Below are 18,136 nucleotides of genomic sequence, written 5' to 3'. Positions count from 1 at the left end.
ACAGATCTTTTGGGGTCAGTACCTGTGTGGGCAGGTTGCTAAGTCTCTAGGTCTCCTTTAAGAACAAGACATAGGTAGGACCCTATCATAGCCAGTCACGCTTTCAACAACGTGCTTCCCATGTAGCCAGGCTGCTTACACCTACCCAGCTGGTCACCCAGGTTACCCTGAATGTTAACCATACAGAAAAATGAGATATTTCCATTGACTTGGCATCTGGAGTTTCTCAAGTTCAGACTGATATCTGTCAGTTAGAGATATGCATAATTTTACCTCTCCCCAGCTCCGTCACTGGGTTGTTGTGGAGAACATGCAAAATCTCAAACAGAAATCAAACACATGAAGATGCCATTATCATGATAGAGATTACGTGATAATAGCCATGATAATATCTTTTTTTTTTTTTTTCCATCCTAGGAAAAGAGAGAAACACATTCCACTGGAGTCCATCTTTTCAGATACCTTAGCAGTTAAGAACATGGGTCTCGGAAGTCCAAATAACTTGGGTGTAAACCCGGCTCAATTATTTCGTGGCGGCCTAGTCCTGAATCGGGGACTTAGTTTTCTTAAGTCTTTCTTCCAATCTATAAGATAATAATAGCCCCTCTTCCCAAAGTTGTTTATTAGGTGACACCTATGATGGGCTTTGCACAGTGCCAGGCATAAGTAGTGCTTAATAAATGTGAACAATTAATACAGTATCATTATCGTTAGGAGTGTTCTGGAAAGCAGTGACCAAATGGAGGAATCATTGAATCTTGCCCAAATTCTTTCAGTATCCTCTCTTCTGGGCTGTATTGCCCCAGATCCAAGATGTTGAGTGAGATGGCAGAGTTCCCTGCAACACAATGGAGAGTTCTTACCTTCCCCACTCTCTCTTTAATTAGGACACGTTAAGTGTCGTCATCCCAGGCAAGGGATCCATGGGGGAAAATCAGGTAATAGTTTGGGTCAAGGTGTATACAGAAAGGCAAACCTATTCCCAGCCAATGCAGAGGATCCATTTTGGGGACTCCACCCCAAAATATCACTAGGGTCCCTTCCAGGCCTGGCTCGTTTCTTATCTAGCCATGTGACCTTGAGTAAGTCATTTCACCGTTTGGGTCTCATTATCTATCATCTTTAACTGTGACATGAGAAAGGGGAGAACGGAGGGCGGAACAGAGCTGCGAATTATCTCTAAGTTCTCCCCCAAGTTGTAGGTGTTATGATTCCATGCTTCTAGACTAATTGGTGCCTGTCCCTTCTTCACTGATCCTAGCAAATGTTTGTTAGATGCTAGCTCCTCCCCCAAGGAAATTTCATGTACAAAAAAAATACCATTTTTATATTATCTAATTCTTTATAAAATTGCTAATTGTCATTCAATAAAGAAGCCAACCATTGAGTTGATAATGTGCTTTTAAAAATGAAAGCATTAATAATTTACTGATTGCCGATGAACTTCATTTAATTGATATGTAGAACCACCTTAGTGATGTTAAATTATATGAGAGTAAAGAATGTGAAAGATATTCCTGCTTGTAGTAATTAGAACCAGGTGAGGCTAGTGAGAGGTTTTTGTTTGTTTTTCTTGGAAGAAAGTTTTGTTATAATGTACCTGAAGAAAGACGTCACTTTGGGACAGTAATGAAGGCTGCATGCTGGGGAAACACTGTGGGTTTCTCTGAATAGGTTTATCTGGCTGGAAAGGGATGTGGTTTGAACACAAGCCATGAGTGTGCTTATATACATATCAGAATGGAATGTCGAATGAGGCTTATTCCAGAAAGTGATCTGAGGAGATAATAATTGAGGGACAAGTCCTAAGAATCCCATTAGTTAAAGACCTTAAATTCTACCCACCGTTTAAAATTTATAGGAGAGACACTTGGGAATCTATGTGGTTCAGGAAGCGAAAGACTTTTTTTCCCCCTTCTTTTCTCTAAATTGCAGAGTGTGGGCACACTTTCCAGCATCTTCTCCACACCCATGAAGAAAAATAACCCATCCAACACAGAAATACCAAATCTGAGATGTTGTGAGAAGTCACTCAATTTAAACCCAGCCTTCTCTCCACTGCCTCCACACCTCCTCAACTTTCCCTTGAATTCAGAATGAGGGTGGGTGGAAAGAACAAACAATGGTAAGATGTCCCAAAGCACCAAGTCCCCATGGATGCTGGCCTGACAAAACTGTTTATAGTGTCATAGTAAGAGGGATTATGACACGTGGGGAGAGGGGGAGCCCAGTAGGAGCACGGAGAATAGAAGGGAGGTTGAGGGACTCCTGTGTTTCCCCTCCAGGCCTCCTGACAAACGCCCCATGCTGCCTCAGGGCAGGGATTCTTGCCATCAGGGAGATAATGAAACCAGCTCCCAAGCACTAACTGTGCAGTATTAACCACTGCTATTCCTTCCAGCATCCGGCCGCTGATGTTTATAATCACGTCAGTATTTGTTTCTATCCCATGCCCTAGTTTTATACCTTGTTAAGTATGGAACACAAGTGTCTACATTTTTTCTAAAAGTTGGGTGGAGGCTTGCTTTCTCTGTTGTCCAAGGGGTCAATGCCCTCATAATTGCTAACTGCAGGAGAAATTCTCAGTCCTCTTCTTTTGGCATGTGACGCTGTAAACACCTTTGCTCCTAATTCTCTCCCATTTCCTCTCACTCTTTTTTGACTGCTCTTTTCTGTGATCTTTCTCTAGGTCTTCTTTTGGTTTGTTTTAATTTTGCTAGATTTTGGGGTTTTTTTTTAGAGCAATTTTAGGTTCCCAGCAAAATTAAGCAGAAGGTCACAGAGATTCCCCACATACCCTCCCCCAATATCAGCATCCCCCACCAGAATGATACATTGGTTAAATTCATAAACCTACACTGACACATCACGATCACCCAGAGTCCACAGTTTGCATTACGGTTCACTCTTGGTGTTGTATACTCTATGGGTGGGTTTGGACAAATATATGTTGATATGTATTCACCGCTGTAGGGTAGGTAGCTTCACTACCCTAAAAAATCTTCTGTATTCCACCTATCCATCCCTCTGTCTCCCCTAATCCCTGAAAACCACTGATTTTTACTGCCTCCATACTTTTGACTTTTCCAGAATGTCATATAGTCAGAATCATACCAGATGTAGCCATTGGGGATATTGGCTTCTTTCACTTTGTGATCTGCATTTAAGGTTCCTCCAGTTCTTTTCATGGATTCATTTCTTTTTTAGCTCTGAATAGTATTCCACTGTCTGCATGTACTATAGGTTATTTATCCATTCACCTACTGAAGAACATCTTGATTGGTTCCCAGTTTTGACAATTATGGATAAAGCTGTTCCAACCATCCATGAGCAGGTTTTTGTGTGGACATAAGTTTTTCAGCTCCTTTGGATAAATTCCAAGAAGCATAATTACTAGACTGTATAGCGTGATATTGTGATATAATAAGACATATATATTTGGTCTCCATCCCCGATTCCTGTACAGAGCTCCTAAAATCCTTGTAATTTCCCGAGTGATGGGCTGATAGCAGCATCTTTTGTTATGATATTTGATCTTAGTCCCAGTTTCCTAACACAAAAGCTTCTAAGACCCTTGGCATCTCTGGAACGGTGAGTGTCTTTTGAATGCTAATGAGATGTCTAGTGGCTGGGGGCTCCCAGATAGCTTCAGATTGGGGGCTGGTCACCAGAAGGACCTGGGCATGATTAGAGGGTTAGATAGAACTTTCAGCCCCGCCTCACACCTCCAGAGGGGTGAGGGGCTGGAGATTGAGTTAATCATCAATGGCCAATGATTTCTTTCGTCATACCTACCTAACAAAACCTCCATAAAAACCCCTTTACTACAGGGATCAGAGATTTTCCAGGTTAGTGAATGTATCCATATACCAGGAGGACGGTGTCCCCCAACTCCATGAGGTAAAAGCTCCTATACTCAGGACCCTTCCACACCTCACCCTATGTATCTCTTCATCTGGCTGTTTGGTTGCATCCTTCTTAATAAACAGGGGACAGTAAGTCAGTAAGTTTCCTTGAATTCTGTGAGCAATTCTAGCAAATCAGTCAACTCATTCCAAATCTGCTGGAACTATGTATACTCCCTATGTTTCTTATTCAGTTAATGTGCTATTTATAACAAACGCATACACCAACCCAGGCTAAAAATCTCAGTTACCCTCTCCCCCTTCTCACCCCCATACCTAATCCATGACAATCCTGCTAACCAGGTTTGTGAAATATCATTTGAATCTACTTGCTTCTTTACTTCCCCCACTGTGATCATTTACCTCACGCCTCAGCTCTTTCTCAGAATATTGCAATAGTTTTCAGAATTATCTAACCTCCTGATTCTCTGATCTCTAATCCACTTTACATTTCCATACCAGTCATCATTCTAAGGCAGCGATGTCTTGTAAAACTTCCTGCACTGATGGAAATGCTCCATATCTGCACTGGCCAATAGATTAGCCATTACCCCCTATGTTCCTATTGAGAACATCAAACATGGCTAGCGTGACCGGAGACTTGAATTTTAAATTTGACTGAATCCAAATCGACACAGCTACATGGATCTGGAGGCTGCCATATGGGATAGCACAGTTTTAAAACATGATTTTTTTTTCTTCTTTTCATATCCTACTCTAGTGCTTTCAAAAAGCTCTTTAACTGCAGGATAAGGTCCAGAGTCTGTAGTATGGCACTGAATGACTCTCATAATCCAACCGCCTTTTCGGTTCTCGCCACTTCCGCTGGCACTGTAGAACATTGCTTTACCTAAACAAGCCAGAATTTTCCAGCTTTTCATCTTGCTCTTTTCTCTACCTAGAATGCCATTTGCTTATTTTCTTCCTTTCAACAGCTACAATTTTTCATGCCTTATAAAGCCCTGCACACACCCTTCAGTAGAGGAACATCCCCCTTATTCTTGACCTTGAACAAGCCATTGGCATCTAGCAGTCCAGTTTTCATCTGCAAAGTGGGAATGATAACATTTTCTCCCTTACGGAGTTGTTGGGGGATTCAGTGTGGCACTAGCCAGACTCCCCCACTGAGAAAGCACTCAGTAAAAAGTGCTGTTATTATTTTCTGTTCTCCCACAACACTTATGTGATATTAGAAATCTTTCCAGATGGGACTTTCTCTCTCAAGACCGTGAGCTCGTTAGTAGCAAAGACTCAGTCTTGTTCATCATTGTACCCCAGCATCCAACACACTGTAGCTATTTGACAAATGCTTTAACTGATGACAACTGAGGGAATCACTTATTCACCTAGGATGTCGCAGAAAAAAAAAAGTATGCCTTTTTGTGTGTATCTTTAGGGAGGAGCAAAAGAGATCCATAGTGGCAAGAACAAGAAAAGAGAATGCCAACAACTCTTGTAAAGCATTATATTTTTCTGGTCACTGCCCAGAAAACTGGCATAAAAGTGTGTTGTTAAATCTGTGTCCTCTCTCCTTGCTTGACTGGAGTGTAGCTCTTACGTTTTTGCCATTTTGACTTTCTGGGTCCTCTGCCCGTCTCCTGCCTTGAGTATGAAGCTTCCATCCCTGTCACCAAGGAAACAGCAGGGAGGTTTCATTCCTCACAGCTCCGCATTTCTAAACTCTGGTCGCCTTTGTCCAGTGAGCTAAATTCTTCATGTGCACACCACTAAATCAACTGTCTTCTATTCAGAACTTTATCCATTATTCTACCTTTGAAAAACTGATGTATCACAATTTCTTCTCTTGGGAATGGCCTTTTTCCAGACCTGTCACTATTCTTGAATGCACCAGACATTTTTGGTCCCTGGGAGCAAATAGAAAAATTGTCTGTTTAGCCCTTGGAGTGTGTGCAGTATAAGTGCAGGTCAATTTTAAAGCAGGCAACAGAGCATTCATAATGGGTTTCCCTTTTAAAAGCACAGTAGACCAAAAATAAACCTGACAAAGGGCAGCTGTAGAGTTTTAACATGTGGAAAACTCCACAGGCAGCAGTTATGTAACTGGAAAGAAAAGAAACATAATAAATATTTCACACCGTTAGATGAACTTCCAACTCTGACACGTGAAAAGCAAAGAACACAAAACACACCTTAACTCTCCAAAGAGCACAAAGCTTACGCTGAGAAGGGGCCAAGGCTCTTGCTAAAATCGGAGCCCTGCCTTCCAGCGTGAGTCCTCATTGCTTTTTTTTTTTTTTTTCTTTTTTTTCCCCTCTCGCGTCCAAGGCGGAGCCGGCGGATCCCATCTCCCGGCAGCGCCCCCGCCCCCCCGCAGCTTCGCCCGTTGGACAGAAATTTTCCAAAAATCTCCACCCCTAGGCTGAAAACCCGAAAAGTTTTGTGCCAAGGAGAGGGAAGAAAGGAGTTGGAGCGAGGCGGGCGGAGTTGCCCTCCACCGCCGCCTCCCCCCACCCCCCCCCCAGCGCCCGCCGCCCCCGCCTCCCCCCCCCCCCCCCCCCCCCCCCCGGCTCCTCACCCCGGGGACAGCTGGCAGCCCCCGCGCCGGACCAGACACAAAGCCGATCAATCCCGGCGGCGCGGGGGCGGGGGGACGCCCGCCGGGTCTTCCCTTCCGCTCCTCGCCTCCTTCTGCCCCCTCATTAGGACCCAGCCCACACCTCGCCCGGCATCCACTGCCCTCCCGCTCCCACCCTCCACCCCACAAAAGGAACAGCCCAGACCCCCCCCCCCCCCCAGTCCCCGGCCAAGCCAGACCTGCCCCTAGGCGGCCGGCTGAGAAGGCGCCCCCGGCAGGGGGAAACTGACATCCATTGGGGTCCGCCCACCGCTCCCCTGGTCTCCCCGGAGCCGGCCTCTCCTCTCCTGCCCCAGAAGTTCAGCCCCCGCCCGGCCCCCACCCCCCACCCCCCAGCCCGGGCCCTCCCGCGCTCCGGCCGCCGGGACCCTCGGCTTCCGAGGCGCAGCCAGCTCGGACCCCGAGAAGATGGCGAGGAGGAGCCGCCACCGCCTCCTCCTGCTGCTGCTGCGCTACCTGGTGGTCGCCCTGGGCTGTAAGTTGCTGGGGTACCTCCACCCTTCCGCCCGCGCGTGCTGCGACCGTTCCCCCCACCCGGACCTCCAGCCCCGGGACGCGGCGCGCGCCGACGGCTGTCTCTGGCGCCCCGGGCTGCGCGCGTGTGCCGCGGGGGCCGTCTGGCTTGGCACCCCGGCGAGCGGGAATCGGGGTGCGGGCCGGCGCGGGGGCGGCGGGGGGGGGGAGGGCGGGCATCCGCGGTCGATAGCCTCCGATTTTGTCAGTTCTGGTTCAAAAACATTAAGAGTCCACACCAGCAGGCTTCTTGCAAAGTTGGGGTAAGTTTTCAGAGACCCAGGGACGCGAACAGAACGCAAAACTCAAGCGCTACTTCTAAGATGCTGAGATCTCAAGATGGCATCACAGGGAGGCAGGCGCTGGCCACACTCCTCAGGACCAGAGAAGGGGGTAGGGTCAGAGTCTTTCTCGGGTTTCCGAGGCTCCCGACCGCACGGGTGCGACGCAGTGCCCTTGCGGGGCAGCGGATGAGGGGAGTTCGTGACTGCTGAGCCAGAATTCCTTTTATCCTCCCACCTGCACTTCTGCATTCGGTTAGGGAGGTCTGGTCTGGGGATTCCAGCCAGCTGCTGTGTCCTCAGGGGACTTCCAGCGGAATGATTGTTAGAAAGATTCAGAAGCTGAATGAACGAGTAGCGGGGGGACGTCCCAAAGCCAATTTCACGGGGTGGTTCTAAACAGGATTTGCACGGATTCTGAGCTCATGAGATTTAAAATCCTGGGAACGTTTCCTATTATTTTGTTTTCTTCGCCTTAACTTTTTAGGAAAATGGACGAAATTGCAATAGATCTGAAGCACTTAAGCAATCCTCCTTTTACTTTGTTTTATTTTTTTTCCTCTTTTTTTTTTTTTTTTAACAGAATGGGTTATTGTTGCTATTCAAGTTCTGGTAATATAGAATTTAAAATAACCCGCCGGATAAGTGTCTAATACCATAATACAGTGACTTTTTTCTCACGCTCTTACTGCCAAAGTGAGTATTCCTGAACTCGACGTGACGTGAGCTTTGTTCCTGGGGGAGGAAGGCACAAGTTGTCTCAGGGAATGGGGTGCGCTGACCTATATTATAGAAAATCAAACCGGGGAGGCAAGGCTTCACAATAAAACCATTATGCAATTTTGAAATATCAATTGGTATCAGGTTGAACACACAAAAGAAATGCAGTGATGAAGAAAGGCAGCAAAGACACACAGTGGGGCAACTGTAACAAAACTGCTGGGAAGGATACATATTTTGTTGATGGTCCTAAATTTCAAGTTAAAACAAGACTGACTTTAAGAATTGTCACTAATTGAAAACAGACCAAATGGTTTTACTCTGCTCCTTCTTATTCAGTGATCAAATGGGAGGAATAACCTCTTTTTCAGGCTTTGATTAAATCTAACCATTGGCTCTTCTCACCCTGACTCCAGTGGAGGAATAATTTGGGTGTGTGGGGGGATCTTTTCTATATGGTTCCTAGGATGCCTAAAAGTCTGGCATTGCAAGAATGTTTTCATTTCTTTGTCTTTTTTTTTTTTTAATTAACTTTGTTATTTTATAACAGTTGATTTAAACAAATATTGTGAAGATAGTATGGAGATTTCCCATACATACCACACCCACTTTCTCCTTTTATTAATATTTTACATTAGTCCGTTACGTTTGTCATAATTAATGAAACAATTTTGACACATTATTATTAACTAAAGTCCACACTTTATTCAGATTTCTTTCATTCTTATCTAATGTCCTTTTTTATTGCAGGATCTCATGCAGGATACCATATTACACTTAGTAGTCATGTCTCCTTAGGCTCTTGGCTGTGATAATTCCTCAGACTTACCTTTTTTTTACCTTGTCAAGTTGGAGGAGTACTGGTGAAGTACTTTGTAGAATGGCCCTTAGTGGGTATTTTTCTGATGTTTTCTCATGATTTCTATACCAGTATGGGCTTGTGAATATTTATTTTATACTTTGGATTACAGTCTAATATGATTGTATTTATTTTAGTGCTAACATTCTTCCAGCTTTGGCCATTGGGAGTTCTTCCAGTGGTTTCTGTATCCTTGGACATAACCCTCTCGTTGTATAAATGTATTTGTGCATTTTTGTTTGTTTTTAGTGCTTCCTCACTTTCTGGCAACACAAAATGCTTCATGCTGATCGTGTGTATTTCCTGCTCTAGTCCTAGGATGAGCCATTTCTCTCAGGAGCCCTGGTTCCTTTTAGTGGAGAACTGTTAGAAACCAACGTGCTGTCAGTGTTGTTGAAAAACAAGAGTCTTCTTCAGGGCCAGGTTTCACTCCACAATCCTGTTTGTGGTTTATCCATTCAGGTTTCATGTCCAGATCCCAAAACTGGGTATTACAGGCTATGTATATATCAGCCACTGTTCTAGGGACTTTCTTGAATATTCTTTTTTTAAGTTCTCAAAAATGCACAAGACTGAACATATCTTCAACTTACAGATAATGACCCCCAAGGCTCAGGAAAGCTCACTTACGGAGGCTGAAAAGAAGTGAAGCTGGGATTTGAGGATCTGAGGATTTGTTCCATAGATTATTGGACTTCTCTCTTTCTTTTTGAATCCAAGCACTGAACCCTTTCCGCTGTCTTCATTCAGGAAAAGACTGTGGATTTCTTATGCTCTAATTATATACTCATCTTCTTAATATCCACCCCAAATATAACTGTACCACCCTTTTATCCTTGATCCTATTATATATATAATATCACACTTATTCCATTCTTTCATTTCTTTTTTTTTTTTAATTTTTTTTTTCAACGTTTTTTATTTATTTTTGGGACAGAGAGAGACAGAGCATGAACGGGGGAGGGGCAGAGAGAGAGGGAGACACAGAATCGGAAACAGGCTCCAGGCTCCGAGCCATCAGCCCAGAGCCTGACGCGGGGCTCGAACTCACGGACCGCGAGATCGTGACCTGGCTGAAGTCGGACGCTTAACCGACTGCGCCACCCAGGCGCCCCTCCATTCTTTCATTTCTATTTGCCCGTATTTTCATCTCTTTCTTAGTAGTCTAGAAGATTTTTGTGGTTGCTGCTGTTATTTAAACTATGATTTCGGTGTACCTGTTGATATATGGACATTTATTTGTGTGTTTAGTGGAACTGTATTTTTCTTTACCATTAAAATGGGAACTCCACGAGGGGAAGAATTTCTTCATGTTTGCACACCACTGTGTATGTGCAATGCTGAGCACAGTGCCTGGCTAATAGTAAGTGTAAATAGATATCTGTTGACCAGCTCTGAAGAGAATGAGGTGGAATAAATGAAAGAAATGTATGGGTGGAATTAATGATTCTGATACACATCATGAAGCCCTAATTCTAAGTAGGTGATGTCTCAGATTTCTCTGAGGCAACATCTAAGCCAAGGAGTCAAATGTGAATGAGAGCAATGTGCTGTTCTTAACACTACATGGCTGGTAGCAGTCGGTCCTCAAATCTGGACTGGAACCAAAGCCAGGCCACTTGGCCTGTGAGTCTGTAATCTCTCATCAACTGATGAGGACTGTGGAGCAGGGAGAAATCTGGATCTTCTGCAAAATCACAAGGTTCTGCCCCAGGGGTGGGACTTACCCAAAACAGCACACCAGGGATCCAGTGCCAGGAAAATCCTGCCCTCTATAAACATTGTTAAGAACAAAGCACAATCCATTTGTGGGGGGAGAACTGGCTCCATCCAGGCATGGTCTTAATTATTTGATGAACGTAAAGGTCAAACTGGGCTTGCTGGTAGACCTGATGACCGGTTTAAGACTCAGACACAAATGGCATTCAAAAATAAGTCTAAAACAAAAAGTTAGCATAAAGAGAACCGTGAGTTCCCCTTGGCTGAGAACACTCCTTTATCTTTCCCCCGGAGCAGTTTAATGAGAGGAGTCTGTGTGAATTAACGTATGTTTGCTCTACCCATTTTCTATCACTTTGTTTTCCTCCTGCTGGCCTTGCTGGTAGAGAAGATGTTTTAAACTATGCAAGCTAGCGCTGCTCTGTTTGTCGAAGTTGGACCAGAAGATCTCTGTAAAGGCCATTATTTAAAATAACCTTTTCATCCCATAGCACTGCTGACTCAGTACTCCTGTGTTGCCAGATTGATGCTTTGAGGAAGATAAAGTCGAGGAGGGGAAAAGGGGGCCAGGATGTAGGTCAAGTGCTTACTTTGGCAAAAGCAGAGAAAGAAAACTTAAAACCGGGTACTGTTTTCTTGGGAGGGGTTACTCTTAACATGACTGGGACTCAGAAAAACAACCCAACTGTGTTAGTTTCCTATTGCTGCAGAAACAAATTACCACAGATTTAATACAACACGGACTTATTACCTTAAAGTTCTGGACGCCAGAAGTCTGAAATAGGTGTCACTTGGTGAAAATCACATTACGCTTGGGGCGCCTGGGTGGCTCAGTCGGTTAAGCATCAGTCCAACTGCAGCTCAGGTTATGACCGCACAGGTCATGAGTTCGAGCCCCGTGTCGGGCTCTGTGCTGACAGCTCGGAGCCTGGAGCCTGCTTCGGATTCTGTGTCTCCCTCTCTCCCCCCACCCCCTAGTCACACTCCATTTCTCTCTCTCTCTCTCAAAAATAAACAAACACTAAAAAAAGAAAAAAAAAGAAATAAAATCAAAGTACGCAAAGGGCAGCTATCTTCTGCAGGTTCTAGGGGAGAATCAGCTTCCAAGGTGTTTTTCCAGCTTCTAGAGGCCACGCCTCATCGTCCCATTCCTTCAGCCTCAAAGCCAGCGGTGCCAGGCTGCCACCAATCTGGTTCTGTCTCTCAGCCTCCCTCTTCCACTTAAAAGGACCCTCATAATTACATTGGGCCCACCTAGGTAATCCAGGATAATCTATCCATCCCAAAGTTAGCTGGTTAGCAACTTTAATTCCATCTACAATCTTAAATCCTATTTACCGTGTGAAATAACACGTGTATAGGTTCCTGGGATTAGGATGTAGACATCTCTGGGAGGCCATCGCACCAACCAAAATTACGAAGTGCACAGAAGCAGTGCAATCAGCGCTGTAGCCAAGAATGTTCTAGATCCCATGGGACAACTGTAACTCTTACCTTTATTATTTTTTTAAATGGTTTTAATGTTTATTTATTTTTGAGAGAGAGAGAGAGAGTGCAAGTGGGGGAGGGGTAGAGAGAGAGGGAGACAAAAAATCCGAAGCAGGCTCCAGGCTCTGAGCTGTCAGCACAGAGCCCGACGCGGGGCTCGAACTCACAGACCACGAGATCATGACCAGAGCCAAAGTCGGACGCTTAACCCACTGAGCCGCCCAGGAGCCCCTGTAACAGTTACCTTTAAATTATAATTCATCGTGATATAGAATTGTGTTTTTTGAGTCATATTTCAGATCACGTATTGTAGCAGTAGTGACCGTGCACTCTGAGGCTGAGCTCTATGTTCAGTTACTAACTAACTGTATGACCTTGTACAAGTTATTTGATTTCTGTGTGTGTCACTTTACCCATCTGTACTGGCGATAATCCCAGTAATAGACTTACGTCCTAGAGGCGTAGGGAGAATGAAATGTGTACACACGCATAGCACACGTTAGAAAAATGGTCCTGTTAGTATTGACAACATTTGGAGGCAGTGGAGTTAAATATTCATGTTATTGTTTATAATGGATTTCCTGTATATATGAGAGTCCTGTCTAATAGGACTGTATATCTGTATACCTATCTCCGTGAAAAGAACATGCTAGGCAAGTCAAAGTGGGGGTGGAGACCACTTCAGATACGGAGGGAACGATGTTGCCCAGAGGTACTTGGGCAAGAGCAAGCAGGAATGGAAGAAGTCCCTTATGGCCAGAAGGTGGAGGAGGGGAGAGGGCAAAAGGCAGCACCCAGGTGGCGGAGGGCCTTGTGGGACAGATTTAGGATGTTCGAATTTATCCTCAAAACTAGGAGAGGCCCATTGAAGGTTTTTAATCACTGAATATCAGTTAGATTTGCATTTCAAAGAGAACATATTGGATGGGGTAATGAGAATGGGCAGGGTGGATGGATGGGAGGTTGAGGTGAGGAACCCAGTGAGATGTTAGTAGAGTGGTCCAGGCTATCACACTATCACATCCTAAGTATTTCCTTGATATGGCTTATTGAAATCTATTCGTGTCCTTATCTATCTACATAGACATATATTTCTATATAATTTATTTATTTTTGAGAGACAGAGACAAGTGGGGGAGGAGCAGAGAGAGAGGGAGACACAGAATCCGAAACACGCTCCAGGCTCTGAGCCATCAGCAAAGAGCCCGATGTGGGGCTCGATCTCACGAACCATGAGATCGTGACCTGAGCTGAAGTCGGATGTTCAACCGACCGAGCCACCCAGACGCCCCTATATGTGCACATATGTAATTAGACATTTACATTCACCCACGTGGGAAATCAAATAGCTAGGTCCTGGTTAAGGAAATTATAGGGAACACATTACACTGCTTTCTGGCCCTGCTGAAAACAGCTGACCGGTATCTAGTCAATGATATATAGAAGTCAGGTCTTACCTGTACTCATGAATTCCTTAGACTGTGTTATCTATGGAATATCTTATCTTGTTCTCCACCCTGCTTTCGGCATCTGCTCTTTTGTAGTCTTGGGAAGCACGCGCTTCCCATACGTTCTTTCGGGCACGTAGCCACTGACATATTACGCAATGTCTTCCCTTTGATGTATGCCTAATAAATATGGGAGCTTGAGAGCAGCTTGGGGAGACTTCTCTTAGCCTCCCTCTCACCTCTCTTGACTTGCATGGAGTCTTGAGTAATTCTTTCTACTGCCCTCGGCTTTGCTGGACAAAGCCAAAAGCCGAACCCACACACCCACAGAAAATTGTTTTATATCTGAGATGTAGTTGATTGAATTTAATCAGGGATTTGAGAAAAAATTGTTCATTGGTTTTTAAGGAATTTTTAAAAATTGTGTGTGCTGCAAATGTTTCTAAGTTTCTGTTCAGCCCCTAACATCTAAGCATGAAACAGTAGCTTTGGGGGCTACTATTTATCATTTTTCAGTATTATTCTCTTTCCCACCCCTGGGTTTGTCTTCCTTCGGTATCATCTTACATATTTCCTATGTTGCCACCCTTAGACAGGTGACTGGATTGCATTTGATAGGGAGAGGAGTAGCCTTCTGTGTTAGTAAGTATGTGAGGGTGTGCACGTATGAGTCGGAGACACAGAAAGAGAGAGGTAGGGGTGGGGAGAGAGAGAGGGAGAGAATGTGTGTGCTCACATGAATGCCTGGTAACAGGACCACAAAATCCTACTCTTGGGACCTTTAGGCCGGTGAGTGGATTGGAAATGTTCTGTAGTTTGAATTCTTCCTACATTTTCTGAACAGAGAAGCAAAGAGCTCCTGCACCTGGTCCCATGAAGGTGTTTCAAGAGCTACCCTCTTAGCTCTGCATGGTCTTGGGTCAAACAGCCCTGAGCAGGAAGCCTTGTGATCTTAACAGATAGGAGTTTTAGTGCTTAACTGAAAACTTTTGCTTTTCTCTCTTTCTTTCTTATGTCGATGGCATCAAGGTTTTATTTGTTTCATTAGATTTTCTGTTCTGTTTCAGTTTTCAACATTTTTTACAGGGACGGTTTGGGACTGAGTTGTTTTTATAATGGCAAAGAGTGAAAAAACCTGACCTGGGCTTACTCCATTATTCTGGGTGTTTCTAGTTCACTCACTCTCATTTTGTCAGAACAGTCCCTTGTTTTTGGTTTTTAGTTTTAGCTTTGCCCACACTCTAAAAACTTGCTAAATACATTATTATGGCCATAATCAAAGACAAAAATAGATCACTGTTGAATGCATTTACTTACACGTTTCATTAAAAACAGTGTATGTATATGGTAAGTTCAAACAGTACAGAAAGGTTATAAGGTGAAAAATAACTCTCCAGCCCCCCACCCCTGGCCTTCTATTCCACTCCTCACAGATAACCCACTCTTAAGTTTTTGGCATATAGTTTCAGAAAACTTGGGGGAAAAATATAGTTCTAGCATATATGAGCATACCTGTATAGTTTCTTTAAAAATAAAGACTCAAAATTTAGGGGTACCTGGGTGGCTCAGTCAGTTAAGCCTCTGATTTTGACACAGGTCATGGCCTCACGGTTTGTGGGTTCGCGCTCCACGTCGGGCTCTGTGCTGACAGCTCGGAGCCTGGAGCCTGCTTCGGATCCTGTGTCTCCCTCTCTCTCTGTGCCTCCCCCACCCATGCTGTGTTCTGTCTCTCAAAAATAAATAAATGTTAAAAAAATTTAATAAAAAAATAAAGATAAATAAAAATTTACTGTGCTTCTTGTTCTGTCCTTCCAACAAACCAGATCATATTATGTATGATATTCTGTGACTTCCTGCAAAGCTTTATTTTTACTAGTAATGAAGCCACAACCCAAAGCAACTTGTCACAAACAGGACTCATGACAGCATCTCGCAGAGGCCTTTAAAATCCTTAAGGTATATAAAAAAAAAATCCTTAAGGTAAAATACAGCAAACCAACAAAAGTAAATAGTGAAACAAAGTGAATAGAACAAAACAGAGGGAGATAAATTCCCAGACCAGTGACGAAACCTAGGAAGGGAGAAATTCCAACTCAGATGCAATGAAAAAGTCCAAAGAAAAGTGTAAAGGCCAACTCCCAGAGAAAACCAACACCAGCACCGGCTAAGACTTACAGACAAGTGCAAACTGGTGCTATTTTTAAAGGAGACCAAAGAAGAAGTAATGACCGCAAATAAAAAGGGAACACGTTGAACTACTGGGAAAGTGCTAAATTTGAAAAGGCAGAATTGTGCTCATGTTTTAAAAAAGGCTCGAGAGGCACTTTCAAATAGGAATGGATTCTAATCAGAAGTCAGAACTCCCACAGTAGCATGAATAGTAACTTGAGTGTCTGTCCAATAATCTAAACACGCAGTTGGCTATGTCTTAAAAGATAGGATAAAAATTCTACATAAGCTGATTGGAGCCATGGATTGTTGCCCTTTGGCTGCGTGCAATACTTTTGGTCCCAGAACAAGTCAGGTGCTTTTGTGTCCTGTGTGTGTAAGGGAGTGAACTATGCCATTTTAGATACAGTGTTTCTCCTTCCCAGCCATCTTCTCTGCTCTTCTGTTGTCATTGTTGAAATTTTCTCCGTGTGCCAAATGCAACTCCTCCCTGAAGGTCTAAGCCCCTTCCTTGTTCTCTTAACCCTCCTCAATTCCCCATTCCCGGTGATATTAGTGTGTTCCTGGTTCTCTTATGGTACTTACTGGGCTGGACCCTTACCATGTTTACATGTGCTTCTCTCTGGATGTGAGTTTCTTAAGGCCAGAGAGAACACATCTTTGTGTCTCTAGCACCTAGAATCGTGCCTGACACCTAATGGTTCTCTAGTAATTAGTTGAATGTAAGTAAGTAACCTCAAGTGTAATGTTTATTTGTTTCTTACCTTCCTAAAATTACATTTAACAATTTTTTAAAAATTTTTTTGAGAGACAGAGCGAGTGCAAGCAGGAGAGACAGGAAGAGAGAGAGAGAGAGAGAGAGAGAGAGAGAGAGAGAATCTTAAGCAAGCTCCACACTCCGCTTAGAGCCTGACACTGGACTCAGTCTCATGACCATGAGATCATGATCTGAGCTGAAACCAAGAGTTTGACGCTTAACAGACTGAGCCACCAAGGTGCCCCTAGAATAACATTTTAATAACAAAAGTTGCAAGACATATGTAAAATGAGTATTTCCTAATGAATGCATAATTTTACTGCTCTTAGAACTCCCTTCTCCCCTGTTAATATGGTTTCCCTAGAGTTTAGAGTTACAAGGTAATATACAGACTGGTCTGCCTTAGGGAGTTTTAAGACATTTTACTGATTGCCTGATGCCTCCTTGTATTGTAAGAAGAAAAAAAAAAAAACCCATATAAGCTCCTCTTGGATTAGTAAGCATTGACTAAAAGCTCAGATGAATAAAAGAATACCTCCTCACAAGTTGCCTGAGATAAAACACAATACAGGATATTAGAGAGTGGTAAAAGTACTCTCTGGGATAAGGGTCCAGTTTTTCCCCTCACGGTCCAATCCCTCTGCCACAATTGATATCATAGCAACCCATGTCCCACAGTAGGTAAAAGTTTGATAAAAGAGAGGGGGCCTTATAAAGTTATCTTTATTTCCAAACCAAAGATGACTTTCCTAGGCATTCTTCTCCAGTAATTATATCTTCTTGTGGGATTTTGACACCTGCTCATTAGCAGGGAAAAAATTTTTTTTCTGGATCCAGATGATTCATCAAGAAGGTCCAAGGGTATCGTCTCATTGCAAATGCTAGGATTCGATGCATCCTAAGAAATTCAGCTCTTTGCACTACTTGCCCCCATAAAATCTAATGAGCATGTTGAAATGTTTGAAAAACACTGCCTGGAACACTGGCCCTAGACTTTTTTTTTTTATTCCATGCCCTACTTCTCTTAAAAAGAGCATGTGCCCCAACATACATTTTTAGTAATGGATTATATACATGTATTTCTGTATCAATATATTATACTAATTATAAAACATATGTAAAGTAAAAAAAACAAATGAGATAATGAAAAATAAGTAGTAATGTCTTGGGGCAGAAATGAGGTGGTAATGGCCCCATATTACAGCCCTTGCTTGATATGATAAAACCTCTATCATTAAAACTCTGTGAGACTGGTACTGAATAGACTCACAGACTAATAGAACAGAATATAAGTTGGCCCAAGTTCATTGGAAATTTAGTATAGATGTGAGACCTATCTTTCTATTTATGTATATAAAATACTAGCATCTCAAACCATAGAGAATGCTTAACAAATATCATTATGATTGGGTAGCCATTCGAGGGAAAATGGATCTGATCCTGACACTGTGCATGAAGATAAAGTCCGAATGGATCAAAGATCTAAATGTAAGTGAGTAATAAACTCACCACCCCCCCCCCAAAAAAAACCCAAAAGCATGGGTACATTTTTCTGTAAAATACATATCAAAAGAGCATCTGCATGAAAAAAAAAATAACATACACAAGTCAAAAGACAAATGACTGATTAAAAAAAGATGTCTGCATGGGGTGCCTGGGTGGCTCAGTCGGTTGGGTGTCC

General features: G+C 43.4%; 1 protein-coding gene and 1 long non-coding RNA gene across 5 annotated transcripts in view; one reads left to right on the top strand and one right to left on the bottom strand.

Moving 5' to 3' along the window:
- Positions 1-399: 399 nt before the first annotated feature.
- Positions 400-7,134, bottom strand: LOC125921733 (uncharacterized). Of its 2 annotated transcripts, none has more exons than XR_007457476.1 (3): positions 6,958-7,134; positions 5,677-5,770; positions 400-838 (listed from the first exon to the last, which is right to left on the bottom strand). It is a non-coding gene; the product is annotated as an uncharacterized LOC125921733 (long non-coding RNA). The 2 variants fall into 2 exon arrangements; XR_007457477.1 differs by lacking the exon at positions 400-838 and adding an exon at positions 5,357-5,529.
- JAM2 (junctional adhesion molecule 2) overlaps positions 6,438-18,136 on the top strand; it is a 59,655-nt gene continuing 47,956 nt past the window's right edge. Inside the window, exon 1 of one of the 3 annotated variants that reach the window (XR_007457469.1) lies at positions 6,438-6,976. Coding sequence is in view for 2 of the 3 variants with exons in the window: in XM_049629317.1 (XP_049485274.1) it covers positions 6,910-6,976 (67 nt within the window). In the remaining variant the exon portion in view is untranslated. The remainder of the gene's footprint in view (positions 6,977-18,136) is intronic. The other 2 variants (XM_049629317.1, XM_049629316.1) reach the window with 2 other exon arrangements.

This window comes from Panthera uncia, chromosome C2 (assembly GCF_023721935.1).
Source record: "Panthera uncia isolate 11264 chromosome C2, Puncia_PCG_1.0, whole genome shotgun sequence".
Lineage (NCBI taxonomy): Eukaryota > Metazoa > Chordata > Mammalia > Carnivora > Felidae > Panthera > Panthera uncia.
The sequence above is the reverse complement of the archived record's forward strand: the minus strand, read 5'-3'. Positions and strand labels throughout refer to the sequence as shown.